Genomic DNA, 19939 nt, shown 5'->3' on the forward strand with positions numbered 1-19939 from the left:
TGCCGATCAGCTGGGTGAGCAGCATCTTAGTGCTGTAGCTTCCATCAGCTGACAAGCTATCTCTGTATTCTTATCCTCCAGCTCTGCAGCCCTACCCTGAGCCAGCAATACTGAGTCTCTCTGAATAATACAGCAATTTTCCAATTCATTCTTAAGGCTCGCTATTGTTTTACGTTGGTGTCTTACAATTGTTGCAAACAGCCAGAAAGCACCCACCAACTATCCCTTCTCCTGGGGAAACCCAACGATTTAAGCATGTGGTTTTCCATTTCAACCCCTGGCAAAATCTAACTGGTCTAACCAATCTACTGGCATTCCATAAACTATCAATAGGTTAGCAAGACATCACCTGACCTGGGACTCTGCATCTCCTGGATATTACATTTCATTATTGACCGGCATTGATTTTAATTTGCATTTTGCCATATGTCCTCCAGGCACTCTATCCAGATACCACGTCATCTCCCTGAACCACTGCAAGCAGAACATGCAACGGGATCTGCCGCCTATGGAAGGTTCTGGAGCAACAAACAGTCTGCTGGAGGAACTCAGCAAAACAAGAGCTATTTGTGGGAGGAAAGGAATTGGCTTGCCCCAGATTCTGATGCCGGGTTTCAACATGAAACATTGACAGTTCCTCTACTCCTGCAGATGCTGCTCAACCCACAGAGTTCTTCCAACAGTTTGTTTGTTGCTCCAGGTTCCAGCATTCGCTGTCTCTTGTGTCTCCAGGGGAACTGGAAATTCAACACAGTAGCTGAGATTATAAATCCATCTAATCGAATTTATTTGAAAAGATTGCTGTCAATAATAGTGGGCGTAAAGCTCCAGACTAACATTGTGACCCTTTTACTGCCCATTACATTGATGGCGCTTAGGACAGCCATGACAGCCATATCCGGACCTGCCTCTCGGTTTTTTTACACTACCTTACTTTCCATTTTCTATTAATGATTTATAATTTAAATTTTTAATATTTACTATCAATTTGTACTCCAGGGAGCGGGAAGCGCAGAATCAAATATCACTGTGATGATTGTACATTCTAGTATCAATTGTTTGGCGACAATAAAGTATAAAGTATAAAGTGCACCATCTCTAGTGGTGTTCAGAACTTCCTTCATCGTGTCAGTAGCTTCTCAGTCTTCACTACTGCCAGTCATGTAAGTTCTGTGTGGAGTCTCAGGAATACCATCACACCCAGATGTAGAAGGATTCTTCATTGCTGTTTCCATAACAATTTTATTTGTTTTACCAGTCAGGGTTGTTAGCCCTGAGCTGAACCGCCCCCCCCCCCAAACCTGGAGGACCAGTGGACCAATCTTAGTCTGGCCTCTACCCTTTGACCTGTTTGGCATGGTTGACCCTACCAAGAGCCAAAGCATAAATCCCTGACTCCAGCCAGCATAGCTCTCTGGGTCACTGAGGCATGCAAGCCTCCAAACCACAACAAAGTTGTGGTCCTCTTGGAGTATGATTCTTAAATGGCCAGTGAAATGGCCAACATGCTATTATGATTTAGTGTAACCTGGAATGAGCCAATCCTGTGAAAGAGTAGAAGTTAAAATATACCTTGTGAAATACCTTGGAGTTCTCACCCTCTCCTGACATTGATTGACTCTGTAGAATCAATACTCACTCCAAGAGAGGCAAGTCTCAAACTGGGAAACAGGCTACTGAGAATGACCCCAGAAAATGGGAATTTAAGGGAAAAAGAAAATCTCACATTTGAAGGAATTTTTCTACTCCTGACCTTTCACTGGCTCTCAATTTATTGTTTATATTTTGTCTTTACTGTCTCGTCAGGCATCTAGGTCCTATGCCAGGAGCTACAGGTGGCGTCTATAGAGCGAAGCCATCTTCCCTCCGTTCTGATGTCCCATTCAGGAAGTGCACCAGGCCACTGAGCTACTCACCAGCAGAAGGTCCCCCACAGACAGTTCTCGGCCGTAGAGTCCACACAGCCCATTATATACTCATCAACGAGCGTGGATCGAGGAAGAGGCTAATGCGTCCAAACACTCGGACACCAAAGCATTACAAGGTGGATGAGTCCAGGGAGGTGATGGAAATGCTGCCAAGAAGCATGAAAAGGTATTCAGTGCATGGAGCACAGAGGGCAGGTTCACAGATACACTTCAGCGAGGAGGAAGATGAAGAGAATATGGAACAAAGGGCCTTTAGCAGGTCACCTCGCCCCCACTCACTGTCTGATCTCCACCAGCCAACTCGCTTCTACATCGGTGACAGCAAGGACCGTCGCTTGCTGATCGGGAAGGACCTGGCCCAAATTCAGTATGAATCGTACCATGAAGAGTGTGAGTCACCACAGGACCATGCTGCTCCTGGGACATCGAACCCCCAACAGAGCAGCAAAGAGCAGGGTCCTGTCAGCAAGTTGAAAATGAGGCAGAAAGCAGACCAGTCCCTAACTGAATCAGACTCAGTGTCTGTAGCATCGAGCAGCGATCAGCAAAATAGTAGCACCGACCAGTACATTCAGGTCATTCACAGTAAGGAGAAGATCTTGAAATCTTCCAGTGACAAACTAACTAGGCCCAAGTTAAGAGCAAAAGTTGAACTAACTGCTTCAGAGGCTAATGAACTGATATGTTCAAATGTCTAAAGCAAGGTCTTAGTTTGTACACAAGGACAACATGTACAGAGCGTGATACAGCATGGGGATTTGAGAGGATTAATACAAGTGATGTTAAGGGGAAGTTGAATGAGTACTCAAAAGAGAAAGGAACAGACAGCTTTGATTGAAGTGTTTGATGATGGAAGTAGGCTCACAGGGAACAGGAACAATGGTTGGACCTGTGGTCCCAGAGAGGCAGTTACCATGCTGAAAAACAATGGGAGTAACCATGGCATCAATGCAAGCTATTCAATGCTCACCGCCTAAGTACCGACCTTCTCAAACGTCTATTCACCTGCCGCTGGACTCCTTGGCAGCGACCTTGCCAGGATTGTCCAACATTATCCCAGGAATCACCATCAATGCCATATCAGAATACTTTTAACACTTTTAAAAACATTTTGCTCTTAGCTAATGTTTTTAATTATTTCAAGCAACACACATCAAAGTTGCTGGTGAACGCAGCAGGCCAGGCAGCATCTCTAGGAAGAGGTACAGTCGACGTTTCAGGCCGAGACCCTTCGTCACTTTGATGTGTGCTGCTTGAATTTCCAGCATCTGCAGTATTCCTGTTGTTTGCGTTTTTAATCATTTCTGTGTTTTAATGACTTGTTTATTTTTCAAGAATTTAAATTTTATTTTGTATAACTTAATCTTAAGTTATGCTTTTTCAATAATGTCTCCGAACGTCAAAACCATTAGGATGTTGTTCAGATCAATGACAACTTGAACAGAAGGCAGAGCTCGGGTGTTGAAGGCCGCGAGGTGAGACACTCACAATTGTTCCATGAGTGTACAGGTGTAGGTGGATTTTTCAGGAGGTGCAGAGTGGTCCAGTAGTTCTCTAAGAGAATATCTAAATTTTCCAGTTTCATATAGGGCACCTATCGACATTTTGAAATTGATTAGAGAATGCTAACTTGACATTACACACTCTCTTACACCACTTACTACAAGGGCCAGTTTCAAGGACAAGATCAAAATATTATCAATACAGAAATATTCCTTTTATCAAAAAGCTGAAATAAAATAGAAATTGTTAGAAGTTCACAGCAAGGCTTGACAGCATCTGTGGAGAGAGTTAATATATCAGGTAACTTGTACCTCTGTAATTCTGTCACTTTCTTTAGCCTGCCTTCTGCTTTCAGTGATACCAAGTGACCAATCCCTCGAGGATGTTCCGGTTCATTCTTCCATCCACACCAAACCTCAGTCCCTCCTCCTTTCCTACCATCCAAGTGGTACAAACTCATTGCAGTGAGTGAAGCGACTGTTTACCTACACTGCTTCCAACATGGCACGCTGTAGTCAGTGCACACAGTGAGCTCCTCTGGGGAAAACGAACAAAGACTCCGTGACCACTTTGCAGAACACCTCCACCCAGGTGCCTGCAATTTTCCAATTCTCTCCCTCTAATCGTCCCCCACACTTTCAACTAAGTCCGCAAACTCGAGAAAACCTGCAGGCGCTGGAGATTCAAACCAACACACACAAGATGCTGGAGGAACTCAGCAGGCCAAGCAGCATCTATGGAAAAATGTAAACAGTCAACATTTTGGGTCGAGACCCTTCATCAGGACTCCTCTTCCTTTCCAGTCCTAATGAAAGGTTAAAAAGTCTACTGTCTTCCATAAATGCTGCCTGGCCTGCTGAGTTCCTCCAGCATTTTGTATGTGTTGCTTCAACAAAGGCCAATCCAATTTTGAGGAGTAGCATCTTACCTTCTGGCTGGGTTCATTGCACTGGTTACAATGCTCCACAGTCAGTGACTCCCAAAGCAGTTGCAGTTTCATTGCAATGCACAGGGTAGCTGTGCCTGACCTCCATGCCTGCACATGGCAGGAGGGAGTTGGGCATCAGATGCCGGTAAGACATTCCTCCCAGTCTGCTGCTAGACTCAGGCCACATCCATTTTGAGCTGAGGGACAAGAACCTTTCTGTCTCACCGGCTATCATACTGCAACCCTTTGCATTTCACTATATCTTTCCATCTACATATGACAAATAAACCTAAATCTGAATTTTTTGTTCAAAAAAGGTAGTAGGGATAGTCCAGGTAATTATAGACCAGTGAGCCTTATGGCTATGGTGGGAAAGCTGTTGGAAAAGATTATCAGAGATAAGATCTACGGGCATTTAGAGAATCATGGTCTGATCAGGGACAGTCAGCATGGCTTTGTGAAGGGCAGATCGTGTCTAACAAGCCTGATAGAGTTCTTTGAGGAGGTGACCAGGCATATAGATGAGGGTAGTGCAGTGGGCATGATCTACATGGATTTTAGTAAGGCATTTGACAAGGTTTCACACAGTAGGCTTACTCAGGAAGTCAGAAGGCATGGGATCCAGGGAAGTTTGGCCAGGTGGATTCAGAATTGGCTTGCCTGCAGAAGGCAGAGGGTCGTAGTGGAGTGAGTACATTCAGATTGGAGGATTGTGACTAGTGATGTCCCACAAGGATCTGTTCTGGGACCTCTACTTTTCGTGATTTTTATTAATGACCTGGATGTGGGGGTAGAAGGGTGGGTTGGCAAGTTTGCAGATGACACAAAGGTTGGTGGTGTTGTAGATAGTGTAGAGGATTGTCGCAGATTGCAGAGAGACATTGATAGGATGCAGAAGTGGGCTGAGAAGTGGCAGATGAAGTTCAACCCAGAGAAGTGTGAGGTGGTACACTTTGGAAGGACAAACTCCAAGGCAGAGTACAAAGTAAATGGCAGGATATTTGGTAGTGTGGAGGAGCAGAGGGATCTGGGGGTACATGTCCACAGATCCCTGAAAGTTGCCTCACAGGTAGATAGGGTAGTTAAGAAAGCTTATGGGGTGTTAGCTTTCATAAGTCGAGGGATAGAGTTTAAGAGTCGCGATGTAATGAAGCAGCTCTATAAAATTCTAGTTAGGCCACACTTGGAGTACTGTGTCCAGTTCTGGTCGCCTCACTATAGGAAGGATGTGAAAGCATTGGAAAAGGTACAGAGGAGATTTACCAGGATGCTGCCTGGTTTAGAGAGTATGCATTATGATCAGAGATTAAGGGAGCTGGGGCTTTACTCTTTGGAGAGAAGATGAGAGGAGACATGATAGAGATGTACAAGATAATAAGAGGAATAGATAGAGTGGATAGCCAGCACCTCTTCCCCAGGGCACAACTGCTCAATACAAGAGGACAAGGCTTTAAGGTAAGGGGTGGGAAGTTCAAGGGGGATATTAGAGGAAGGTTTTTTACTCAGAGAGTGGTTGGTGCGTGCAATGCACTGCCTGAGTCAGTGGTGGAGGCAGATACACTCGTGAAGTTTGAGAGACTACTAGACAGGTATATGGAGGAATTTAAGTTGGGGAGTTATATGGGAGGCAGGGCTTGAGGGTCGGCACAACAATGTGGGCCGAAGGGCTTGTAATGTGCTGTACTATTCTATATGTTCTATGAACCTGAATCCACTTAAACAGGATTACCAACTTTAACAACGTACAGAAGATAGGTAGGTGATCTTTAATGGTTTTATCATTTCTAGTGCTTTCATTAGATTATTTTTAATTATGGAAATCCTTTTGAATAATTTGTAAGTGCCCCTAATTATTAGAGATATTTAATAACAGTTGAGAAGGCCTTTTGAGATGAATGAAATGATCACCAGTACCCAATGTTTAAGATTACTACACATTTTGCAAGTGTATTCAATCCATCAAACATGTTACACGTTTCTATTTATTCCATATTTATTCTATTTATTATTTACAATAAATAGAAGAGCTGCCATTGAGAAGGTGTCAGTGAGCCACTGCCTTGAACTATTGCAGTCCTTGTGGTGAAAGTGGTCGTTGGGCTAGAAAATCCATAATAAAGACACATGGGAGACTCCGCAGACACTGGAAATCTTCAGCAGTGCACACAGAGTGCTGGAGGAACTCAGCAGGTCAGGCAGTATCTGTGATGAGAAATGGAAATGCCATCTGGAGTCAAGAAGCAAATCAGCCTGGATTTGATTGGTCGAAGGGGTTCAAAGAGATAATGGCCATCTCCTCTAAAATACACTGTTAAACTGATCAAAAGACTGCCTCCAGAAATATACCAGAGATTGCATATGTTGGGAGCTTGAGTTAAAAAAAACTAATTTCAGGAGGAGCTTAACATGTCAGGCAGCATCTATGGAGGGAGAGAGGCAGTTGGCTTTTTGGGTCAGACCAGGGGTATGAGTCTATCAGGTCATTGGAATCTGATTGAGGAGGCAGGTTCTCTCATAACATTTTAAGAACTTAGACAAGCATTTGTATCACCAAGGTATCTTTTTGGTAGAAGAGATAAAAGGGTAGACTATTTTCCAAATGGAGAGAAAATTCAAAAATCTAAGGTGCAGATTCCCTAAATGTTAGTTTGCAGGTTGAGTCTGTGGTGAGAAAGGCAAATGCAATGTTAGCATTCATTTCAAGAGGACTAGAATATAAAAGCAAGGATGTAATGTTGAGGCTTTATAAAGCACTGGTGAGGGATCTTTTGGAGTGTTGTGAGCAGATTTCGGCTCCTTATCTAAGCAAGGATGTGCTGAAACTGGAGAGTGTTCAAAGGAGGTTCATGAAAATGATTCCAGGATTGAAAGGCTTGTCATATGAAGAGTGTTTGATGGCTCTGGGCCTGTACTCACTGGAATTCAGAAAAATGAGGGGTGACCTTACTGAAACTGATGTGGAGAGGTTCTTTCCTATGGTGGGGCAGTCTAAGACCAGAGGACACAGCCTCAGAATAGAGGGGTGCCCTTTTAGAATGGAGATGAAAAGGAACTTCTTTAGCCAGAGAGTGGTGCATCTGTGGAATTCGTTGCCACAGGCACCTTATGAGGCCAAGTCATTGGGTATATTTAAGGCAGAGATTGATAGATTCTCAAGTAGTCAGGGCATGAAGGGATACGGGGAGAAGGCAGGAGATTGGGGCTAAGAGGGAAAATGGATCAGCCATGATGAAATGGCGGAGCAGACTCGAAAGGCCAAACAGTCTAATTCTGCTTCTATATCTTGTGTTCTTATGGTACAGAAGGATACAGACCAACTATTGATATGTGGGATTAGTGTAGATAGGAGTTTGATGGTTGACATAGACCAAGTGGGTTGAAAGGCATGTTTCTGTGCTGTGTGAGCTGGATTTAATCAGGAGATGCTGCTGATCATTTAATTACATATATAGCTGAAATAAATGTTATCTTGTGATGGCAGACATGCTGAATTAATATAGATTGTAAATCAATATGACTGTAAATTTTAAAAGGAGTGTTTTTAATTAGTGCAAAATAAATAAATGATTGTCTCTCCCCCTCTAACCTCTCTTTGTCACCATTGGGAAAGGTCCTGTGTTCATTCAGAAAGGCACAAGAGACTGCAGATGCTAGATGCAGGTGTTTGTCGTATATATGAAAGGTGTACAATGTATTAAACGTGACAAAAGCAATTCTCAACAAGATTTGCCACTGTTTCATACAAAGTGGAATTTGGGTGTGTGGCCAAAGCTCGACCAATGACTGAGGTTTTGATGAAGTCTTAAAGAAGGCAAGAGAGGCTAAAAGATTAAAAAGAGGGAATTTCAGATCTAAAAGGTGGTTACTTCCTTCCTAACCAAGGCTGGCTTAAGAATTCTGTACAACTTAAATGTAGCTTAGTCACATATACATGATTGCTGGCTGCAAAGAGACTGAAATTGTTTCCCAGTATCATCCATTCTACGCCAAGGACTCAACTGTTTCTCTGACTTCAGTGATATGTATGCACAGGTCATTAACATCAATGCATGCTTGAAAGTACATTCTGAATTTAAAGCTCACACTTTGTGTTACGAATAATCCTAACTGACCTAAAATTCTGGTGTGTTTAGATAAAATCTTCATTAATAAAAAAAAATGCATTGAAATCTGAGTAAGTCATCTTCTATTGCTTAACAGCACAATAGGGTCTCTTCAGGAAACTGAGAGCCTGAACAAGGACAGACATCAGTCCTGCTAACCCAGTAATCAGTCTGCTAAATCTCCAATGCATGGTAAGAATGTCCTTCCTCGGGTTAGGACATTGAAACTGCACACTGTATTCAAAATGTAGTTTTACTAAGGCCCCGTGCAAGTCGTAAACAAATAAATATGAAAAATAAGTAAAGAGAAAGAGAAGTCATATATTTGTGCCCAAAGTACTTCTGTGTCGTGCTTTAGCAGGGACAAGAAACTGCAGATGCTACATAGTTCCTAAAATACTCACTAATTTTTATAGATGCACCATAGAAAGCATTCTTCTAGGGTGCATCACAACCTGGTATGGAAGTTGTCCTCTCCAAGACCGGAAGAAGCTGCAGAAGATCGTGAACACAGCGCAGCACATCACACAAACCAATCTTCCGTCCTTGGACTCACTTTACACCACACGCTGTCAGAGCAGTGCTGCCAGGATAATCAAGGACACGACCCACCCAGCCAACACACTTTTCATCCCTCTTCTCTCCGGGAGAAGGCTCAGGAGCTTGAAGACTCGTACAGCCAGATTTGGGAACAGCTTCTTTCCAACTGTGATAAGACTGCTGTACGGATCCTGACCCGGATCTGGGCCGTACCCTCCAAATATCCACACCTGCCTCTCGGTTTTTTTTTTGCACTACCTTACTTTCCATTTTTCTATTTTCTATTTATGATTTATAATTGAAATTTTTAATAGTTACTATTGATTTGTAATCCAGGGAGCGGGAAGCGCAGAATCAAATATCACTGTGATGATTGTACATTCTAGTATCAATTATTTGGCGACAATAAAGTATAAAGTAAAGTAAAGTAGTTAGCACAGAGATGCAAAACCTTATAGAGCAGTTATGAAAGGGAACCTTAATTATCCAAGTTTAAACTAGAATAGTAACAATATTAGGGCTGGAGAAGCTGAAGGGTTTCTGAAATATGTTAATGATGATTTTCTAGAACAAAATGTTTCTTGCCCGATCAGGAAGAAAGTATTGGTGAATCTGGTTTTGATGAATGAGATGGATGAAAGGCACAAAATGTTGGTAGATGTACCTTTAGGAGATAGTGATTGTAATGTCATAAAATTTAGACTGGCTACATGTATCAAGTATTACAAAGAGCGTTGAAAGGTTGTATCTTCATGATTTCCTCCTGAACTGCTTCAAGAATCCAGGGATGCATCTAATACAGTCCTGGTGACTTGCCTACTAATGAAAACCAGCTTTCCCAATACCTACATCCCATCAATTTTTAATATAGCCAGTGTCTCAAACATGCCCTTCTCCTTTATTACTTTGAAAATGCCCCCTTCACTCATGAACCTACATGCAAAATATTCATTTGGTACCTCACCAGTGCCCTCAGCTTTTTTGTGTGTAATTGAAGGTAGGTCGATTTCAATGCAATGGAGATGGATCTGGCTAGGTAAACAAAGGTTAACAGGTAAAAGTTAGGTAAAAATAAATCAATAGTTAGCCTTTAAGGAAGAAATAGAACTCATGAGAGATAAAGAAAGAACAAATTCAGGGCTCCCTGGTCGATGATAGTGATACAGAAGAGGAGAAAACAAAAGGGAAAGCTACTTCTAACAAGTGTCAGCTTGTAAATACAAATGACAGCCAGGCCGATGATAAAAAAGAATTGGAAGGGAAGTATAAACGAAGGAAACCAGGTTAAAAAGAAGAACTTATAAGCAAAAAATGTCTGTCACTTTAGAATCAAGAAGTCTTTTATGGGCCTGTAAGTAGCACAATTCTAGTGCATAGAAGAGCAAAGCCGATAAAGGACAAAACAGGAAATGTACACATGAATGCTGAGTGTTGTAAGGAAATAAATTAATACAACATCTATCAAAATAATAGAGAGAGAGGGCATGTTTAAGACACTGGATATATTAAGCATTGATAGCATGGAGGTTTTAGACAAGTTGGCTTAGCCTGGTCACTAGGACTGGATGGGATGCATCCTTAGATTTTGAGGAAAATATGAGAGGACATCACAAAGATACTGACGATAATCTTCTAATGATATTTGGATACTACAATATTGTCAATGGACTGGAGAAGGACAAAAAAAGGGATAATGATATGTCTATCAACTACAAGCCAGTGCATTTAACCTTGCTGGAGGGAGAGATTTTAGAAACATTGATCTAGCACAGGATTGGTAGATACCGGGGGGAGGGGGTGGTGGAAATTAGGACAAGCCAACATGGATTTGTTAAGAACAAATTGTGTTTAACCTGTTTGATGGAATGTTTTAATTGGATAACAATTAATGAAGATAATGTGATAAGTTGATGTGATGTACGTGGATTTTTAGAAGTCATTTAATCTGGTACCATATTCATCAAAGTTAAAGAATTCATCATTCAAGTTTCAAGATTGTTTAATGTCATTTCCAGCACACAGGTGTAAAGGAGAACAAAATAGTTGTTACTCTGGAACTGATGGAGCACAAAAAAACACAATAAATATAAATACATAAGGTAACTTATGTACGTAAATTGATTGAACGTCCATAAAGTGGCGTTAGTATATTAGGTGACTCCGACAGGAAATGATTGACATACTGGTGGCGGGGGCTGTGGAGGGGTGAGTTAGTAGGTGGAGGTGTTGATCAGCCTTACTGCTTGGGGAAAGTAACTGATTTTCAGTCAGGTGGTCCTGGCGAAGATGCTATGTAGCCTTCTCCCTAATGGGAGGGGGGCAAACAGTTCATGAGCAGGGTTGGTGGAATCCTTCACGATGTCGCCTGCTCTTTTCCAACACCTTTCATATGTACGTCCTTGGTATCAAGTAGGTTGGTGCCAGTGATGCGTTGGGCAGTTTTGATTACCTGTTGTACAGCCTTCCTGTCTGCTGCAGTGCAGTTTCCATACCATGCAGTGATGCAGAACGTTAGGATGCTCTCTACTACACATCTGGAGAAGGACATGAGTCTAGATGTGCATAGTCCAGCTCTTTTCAGCCTCTTCAGAGAGTAGAGGCGTTGGTGAACTTTCCTGATTGCATTGGATGTGTTCTGGGAGCATGAGAGGTTGTGTGAGACAGGTATCCCAGGAATTTGAAACTGCTCCGCAGTGCTGTGTAAAGTGGGGGGGGGGTGTCAGTGCTGTCAGTTCTGAAGTCAATAACTATCTCCTTTATCCTGTTGACACTGAGGAAAAGGTTATTTGCCTGGCATCAGGCCTCAAGTTCGACCACCACCTCGCTGTAGGCCATCTCATCGTTGATGGTGATGAGCCCCAATGCTGTCGTGTCGTCGGCAAACTTGGCAATGTGATTACTCAGAGCTTGACCATTCAGTCACGTGTCAGCAGAGGGCTCAGCACACAGTCCTGGTGAGGATGATGGGGGTGGAAGAGCATTTGTGCATTCTGGCTACCTAAGACTAACACTGAAAACATGGATACAAATTAGCCAAATAACGGACAGCAGAGGTGAATTATTTGTCACACTATTGTAAGGTGAATATAGTGTCACACAGGGGGTCACTCAGGGATCATTTGTTCTGTTGCTTTACAGTAATGACCTGTAATAGGCTGGGTTGATCAGACACAAAAGAACCAGACAATTCAAAGTGTCCTGGATATGTGGTAATAATTGTACAGGCACATCAAAGTAACTTAAGCCTAATTTATTACCATAGAATAGAAAACACAAATAAACTACACAAAATTCTGCATAGTAAGTTGCAAAGATTTCAGGGCTCATGATTCTTAAGTCTCCACTTGATTGTCGCTGTTTTCGGGGAAGCTCTGAATGCTGACTCAGGAAACCACCCTGGGTCTCCTGAGCACTGATCACGATTCCCCCGGTCTAGGTGAGGTCCCAGGAACTGAGCGAGAGGTGCCTCAATAAATAGAAGTTAAAAGGTTCACTTTATTATCGAAGTATGTATGCAGAATACATCTCTTAGATTTGTCTTCTCCAGCTAGCCATAGAGTACAGAAAACCATATAAGTAGTTGAAAGAATCAATCCCCTCCCCCACACGAAAAGAAAAAGAAACAAAACCTCGCAAACCCCAAACACCCCTATCCCCTCCCTCACACAAAACTAACAGATCACCCAAACCCCCAGCCCGCCAATCTGCAATAAGAAAGAGTGGGCGAGAACATGAAAGAAACATGGAACTGAAAGAGGCCAATGTGAACTACAGTTAGTTTGAACTACAGTCCAATCCATAAATCTCAGAATTTCGATAACATCTCAGCATTGGGACCTAGCAGCCCCTCCAAGAGCAACAACTCAAATCAATGGCCCCTCCAATGACAATGACTCGAACCAGTGGCCCCTCCAACAGCAGCGACTTTACCCCACTTTTACCAGCACTGGGATGAACTTGCCCTTGACGGAGCTTGTCTTCTGCGGTGATTGAGAGCTGTTATACCATCTTAGCAGAGAGCTTAAGTGTTGGTGGCTGGAGCCTTTCTTGGACTCAAGGTACCAGTGGAATGAGAACAAGAGTTTATCTGTCCCTGTGTGTCTCCCAGTGCTTGTGGAACTCCTAGAGAAACCATGCTGAGTTAGTGGCATGAGAGCAAAAGATCAGATGGTTTGTCTGTCTCTGTGTGTCTTGGTTTGGTCAAGATAGCACCAGCAAGCAACAATTCCTTGGGCAACATCTTCCAGATAGTCAATTATTTCAGCTTTTCTACATCTTCTACTTATTCTTTTTATCTTCATTTTGTTTTTGAAACTGTTGGAGCCTGGGACTTCAGGTATGTCGTCTGATCAGGTGGGCTAGCGCTCTACAGACCCCAAGGACACTCCGGGAGAGAAATACGAGCACGAGCTACCATGAGAAGCTCAGAGACAAAATGAGGGCCATGATTGACTACATTTCTTTCCAATTAAAGCATCGGGGTAGATTGAAACATTGAGCCTAATGTGGAGGAGGGCAAACAGCTGTTTCGTGTCACTTTCCTTGGAGAGTCCGTTGGTTGTGTCACTTTCCTTAGTAAAGCCGCTGGTTCATGTCGCTGCCCTTGGAGGGGTCACTGGTTTGAGTCGCTACTGACAGAGAGGCCACTGACTCGAGTCGTTGTTATCAGAGGGGCTGCTTGTTCCATCCCAGGCCACCAGACAAAGTCTTGAGCCAATGCTTTCATTTTGACCATGCCTGGATGAACAATTGATGAAGATAATATAGTTGATGTGATGTACGTGGATTATTAGAAGTCACTTAATCATTTGTCATTTGGAAGGACTCCAGCCGCTAACAGCAAACATTTAACAAACCTACTGTGTTTAACTTGTTCTGACACCTTACCTGCTGTGAGCTCACAAAGTGCTAAAGTGTCACTTGGAAGTGTTCAGACTTTCATCTAACATTTTTAAAAAATTTAATACATGACCTAGACTTGGGACGTGCAAATCACAACTTCTAAATTTGCAAATGACACAAAAAAGTAAGGTGAACTGTGAAGATCAGGACAGGATACAAAACAACAAGTGGAATGGGCAGACAAGCGGATGAATTCCATACAGAGAAATGTAAGGTGATGTATTTAGTTAGGAATGGTGAGGAGATGCAATATAGAGTAAGGGCCATGGTTTGAAGAGGAACACAAGAGTTCGATCTACAATATGGATGTACAAATCATCAAAGGTGTCAGGAAAGATTGAGGAAGTGGCTAACAAGGCAAGTGGATTTCTGTCTTCATCAAATGAAGCTTGGAATATAGAAGCAGGGAAGTTATGCTAAACCAATGTTAAACACCTTAAATGGTTACCAGAAAGTGATGCTGTAAGAGGGGATACAGAAAACAGATCACAAGAGGTTTCGGGGATGAAAGACAGCAGTAACAAGAGTAGATCGGAGAGGTTGGAGGTGCTTTCTTTGAAGAAAGAAGAATGTAGGTTGACTGAATAATGATGTATTGGGACTATGTGAAAAAGGGTGTCAGTTCCCTTTGGATGAGGAGTCAAAATCAAGCACTGGTGGGTATAAAAGGAAAAAGAATTAAGACCAACATAACAAAAAAAACCATTTTATTACACATGTGTGATTGGAATCTAGAGTGCACCGCATGCACGTGTGGTGAAGGTTGATACCATTGTAGCCTTGAAGAAAGGACTAGATGAATATATGGAGGAGAAAAATTTGTATGGCTATGGAGAAAGGGCCAGTCAGTGTGGCAGCAAATATTCTATGATGTTATGATGGCTGAATATGTGCAATATCACTACAGGGTGCATTTTCTATGACCTGCTTCTATCTGGAGATTCAAGTTGCTCTTATACACAAGGATGCAGCATACCCATCCCTTTCTATAACAGCAATTCAGGTACCAAAATAGAACCGAATCATAGGCAGCAAGCAGTGCAACTTCCATTTCCAACTCAGTATCTTTGATATGGGCACGGCATTCATGATTAAATAATTGAATTCCTATTCTGCACTCTTCTTCGTGATTGTTGGAATTGCAAGTGGGTACAGCACTTGTAATGCCTGTGGTGCGAAAATCTGGAACAAAATTCAGAAAGGCATCACAGTCATCTAAGGCCAAATTGAATGAAAGACCTTTGTGGTAAAAGCATTCCTAGAACCCACAGAGGTATTGTTCCATTATAAGGAATTATTATGGCATACCTTGAAGAGTTAGGGGAAGGCCACGGTGAAGGTTGTTGCTGCTCTCATCGTCAATGTTACAGTATGAATTGTTGAGAGTCTTAGTAGATGAACAACTGGGACTGATGGTAAGGCTTTGACCTAATAAGCTGAGATAGGAAATGAGAAGGACTCTGTGATTGGAAATATGGAAATTTGAAGGCAAATGACAATCCATACTGCAGGTTGAAAAATGTGTAATAATAATTAATCAGGAAACAGCAATAATACAAACATGAAAGTAAAACCCTGATTAGAATCAGATCCGGGATTAAGTAGTGAACAGCCAAAAGTGAAGCATCTTTATCTGAACGTACACAGCATTTGTAACAAGCTGAATGAGTTAATAACACAATTAGAAAAAAAATAGGTATGATCTCATGACTATTACCACAGTGTAACTGCACAATGACCAAACTGGGAATATTCCAGGACACTTGAAGAAGAAGTCGATAAAATGGAAAAGAAGGAGAGAGGTAAACTGATAATAATGATAGGGTAAAAAAGCAGCAGAGAGGAAATTTCATAGTTCAGGGCATCAAGAAGTAGGATCAATTTGGGTGAAGCTAAGAAACAAAATGGTAAAGTGGGACATAGTATAAATCAGAAGATTAAAGTCACATGCAGTAAAGGTAATACAACATTCATAGGGTCTCCAATAAAAAGAGAAAAGGCCTAAAATACTCAGCAACACTATAGCAAAGGACACCTTTATTTGAACTGGTTAGCCAGCTGAGTTACTTCAAACTGTTGAATTTGAAGCTGAGTCCCAATGTGCCCAGACAAAAGATAAAGAGTTATTCCTCAAGTTTATGTTGAGCTTTACCAGAATGGCAGGAAACCCAAAGTTCACAATGAACGGTGGGGTCCTGGAGAGTGTTGTAGAACAGAAGGACCTACTGTAGGAGTACAAGGACGTAGTTCTTTGAAAGTGACTTCACAAGTAAACAGGGAGGTGAAGAAGGCATCTGGCACTCTGGCTTCATTAGCCAGAACAAAGAGTATAGGTGTAGGGCTGTTATGGTGTGGTCTACAAGAAGTTGGTGAGGCCACGGCTTCATTATGTATTATGCACCGTAATTATGTATTATGTCATTCAGCTGAGAAAGAGAATTACCAGAATGATGCCAGCACTCTCTCCATTTTCCACAGGGATTGTTCCCCCCATGGTCCCTGTATCCCTTCCCTTTGTTCCTCCCCTCTAATCTCCCATTTGGCACATATCTCTGCTAGCAACAGATACGCTCCACTTGCCCTAATTGTCCTTCTAGGTGAGGTAACACCTCACCTGCAAATCTGATGGGGTTGTCTATTACATCCAGTGCTGCCAATGCTGCTGCCTACTCTACATTGGAGAGGCCTGACATAAATTGTGGGGGCGGGGGGGCGGTTCTGCTTTGTTGAGCGCCTCTGCTCCATCTGCATAAAGTGGAAATTCCTGGTGGCCAACTATTTTAATTCCTATCCCCATTCCCGTTCTGACAATTCAGTCCATGGCTTCCCTTTTTGCCACGCAGGGGCCCCTCTCCGGGTGGAGGAGAAACACCTCCTCTTCTGTCTGGGCTAATGGCATGAACATCAATTTCTCCTTCTACTAAAATGAAATTCCCCTCCCCCTTTTCTCTTCTGTTCCCCACTGCCTCTTCTCCTCACCTGTCGACCACCTTCCCCAGGTTGCCCCTCTTTCTTCCCTTTCTCCCATGGTCCACTCTCCTCTGCTATCAGATTCCTTCCTCTCCTTCCCTTTACCTCTCCCACTCATCGACCTTCTTCTAGCTGGTCCCCAATCCCTTCCCCCCATCTTTTTATTCTGGCATCTTCCCCCTTCCTTTCCGGTCCTTAAGAAGGGCCTTGGCTTGAAAGTGGGCACGTGGCAAGTGGTCAAGGCATGGGACTAGCGACCTGAAGGTCATGAGTTCGAGCCCCAGCCGAGGGAACGTGTTGTGTCCTTGAGCAAGACACTTAATCACACATTGCTCTGCGACGACACTGGTGCCAAGCTGTATGGGTCCTAATGCCCCTCCCTTGGACAACATTGGTGTTGTGGAGAGGAGAGACTTGCAGCACGGGCAACCGCTGGTCTTCCATACAACCTTGCCCAGGCCTGCGCCCCGGAGAGTGAAGACTTTCCAGGCGCAGATCCATGGTCTCACAAGACTAACGGGTGCCTTAATGGCTTGAAACATTGACTGTTTATTCGTTTCCACAGATGCTGCCTGACCTGCTGAGTTCCTCCAGCATTTTATACATGTCGCTCAAGGGCCTGAGTTATAGGGAGAGGGCGGGCTGTGGGCAGTCTAGGCCTTCATTCGTTGGAGCGCAGGATTCTCATAGTCATAGTCATAGTCATACTTTATTGATCCCGAGGGAAATTGGTTCTGAGGAGTTATTTTACAGAGAAATCATGAGGGGAATAGATAGGTATTTTTCCCCATGGAAAATGAATCAAACACTAGAGGGCATATGTTTAAGTCAAGAGGGGTAAAATTCAAAAGGGACTTTAGTCAGTTCTGGTCATGCTATGTCAGCATCAGAAGTGTGGCGACATCTGGGGCCTGTCTGCAGCACAATTCTCAGACTATTGGTCATTCACGCAAACAACACATTTGACAAGAGCAACTTCTTCATGCAGAGGGTGGTGGGTAAGTAGAACGAGCTGCTAGAGGAAGTGGTCGATGGTGTCACGGTGCCTGCTGGCAACACCTGAACCCAGGTGTGGAGGATTGGCAAACTTTGTCATGGTGAGCGGCTGGCAACGACTCAACCCAGGTGCAGAGAAATGACAGACTCCCGCGTAAAGACGGAAGCAAGAGGTTAGACATCGAAATACCACCAGAGCACCGGAGGCAAAACCGAGTGACAGCGCAAGACGAATCATTCTCCACAAAAGGACTCCACCGAGTGCTAAGCAAGTGCGGGAAACTCTGTGCCAGTCACAATAAAAGACAAGGTTAAACAGAGAACACAAGGGCTTAACGACTCCCCTTAAGACAACAATTAATAAACACAGGTGCTCGAGAAACCCAGAAGCCCAACGCTCTAAGGCATGCCGGAGATGCCCGCGGGGCTCCTGACAGAAGCAGATACGATAACATCATTTAAAAAGTATTTGAACAAGTAGATGGATAAAAAGGCTTTAGAGGGCTAGGTGGCAAACTGGGGCAAATAAAATTAGCTCAGATGAGCATCTAGATTGGCATGGATGAGCTGAGCTGAAGGTCCTGTCTATTGCTCTATGACACAAGATTTTTACCTCACAATGTTGCAAATACATCAGAAACATAGAGGTGGACAAAATTTCAGAATTCAGTGAAGGAGGACCAAGGCACTCATGAAGAAAGAGAATAATCTAGTGTAGGTATGGAAAGGGAAAACATTAGTACAGTGTACTCTCTGTTACCGAAAACCAGGAGGAACGAGGAGTGGTGGTTCTATGAGAACTGCTAAAAATTAACATGTTGCCCATCTGTATTACATCAAAGTTCAAAGCAAAATTTATTATCGGAGTACTGTACATACATATCACCGTATACACCACCCAGGTTCTTTTTCTGCAGGTATACTTAGCAAATCTATAGAATAGTAAATGTAAACATCGGGCACTGTAAACGAACTCTGCAAATGCAGATAATAAATAAATAGCAATAAATAACAAGCATGATAACAAGGTGTAAGAGTCCTTAAATGAGTATAGTTATCCCATTTTGTTCAAGAGCCTTATGGTTGAACGGTAGGGTAGAAACAGTTCTCGAACCCGGCTCCTTGAGTCCTGAGGCACTTGTACGTTCTACCCAGAACATAAGAACATAAGAAACAGGAGCAGGGGTAGGCCATCTGGCCCATCGAACCTGCTCAGCCATTCAATAGGATCATGGCTGATCTAGCCATGGACCCATCTCCACCTACCTGCCTTTTTCCCATAACCCTTAATTCCCCTACTATGCAAAAATCTATCCAACCTTGTCGTAAATACACTTACTGACAATTAACGAGGCAGCAGCAGCAGCAAGAAAAGAACGTGGCCTGGGAGGTGAGGATCTTTGATGATGTATGCTGCTTTTCTATGACAGCGTTTCATATAGATGTGTGTAAATGTTTAAATAAATTGTCAAACTAAATGCCATCTACTTACTCTTTTAAATAATAATGTTTCACATACAACTCTACATTTTAAGGGTAAACAGTGTTAAAGTAAAATACATTAAGAATAAAATGAAAGACTGTATTCACATGAAATACCAAATATTATCAGCCTACAAATATATTGTCCTTATATGTAAACATAAATAAACAAAAATGTCTTTTCACACTAATTTTGCATAATCACTCAATGAGCTTATTTTCATAAAAAAACAATATTGAAGGCAATAGACTAGCTCCACTAGGGTACTACTTAAACTAATATTTTAAATTTGAGTTATAGACTAAATTTGATTGTGTTGCTTGAGAATTCTGGATGCACAAGTACTGCAATTATGGGTGCATAAACAAGTATTTACTGTTTATGTTAATGTGGATCCACTTCAGATCAAGATTTCAGAAATTTTGCTGGTAAATAAGGAATTGACAGAGAAATTAAACAATATTTTCCCCAGATTTAAAAAAAATTAATGAACAGTACCAGACTGAAAAAGGAGCTGGAGGAAGTTAATATTCACAAAAGAAAAGGGAGAAATGCAACTGGAAGATTATGACCCGTGTCCCAAAGG

General features: G+C 42.6%; 1 protein-coding gene across 1 annotated transcript in view; it reads left to right on the forward strand.

Moving 5' to 3' along the window:
- The window catches only part of LOC140209609 (transmembrane channel-like protein 3), a 102165-nt gene extending 99539 nt beyond the window's left edge, over positions 1 to 2626 (forward strand). The window contains exon 25 of the mRNA XM_072277879.1: positions 1807 to 2626. Coding sequence (XP_072133980.1) covers positions 1807 to 2626 — 820 coding nt within the window. The remainder of the gene's footprint in view (positions 1 to 1806) is intronic.
- Positions 2627 to 19939: the final 17313 nt, after the last annotated feature.

This window comes from Mobula birostris, chromosome 14 (assembly GCF_030028105.1).
Source record: "Mobula birostris isolate sMobBir1 chromosome 14, sMobBir1.hap1, whole genome shotgun sequence".
Lineage (NCBI taxonomy): Eukaryota > Metazoa > Chordata > Chondrichthyes > Myliobatiformes > Myliobatidae > Mobula > Mobula birostris.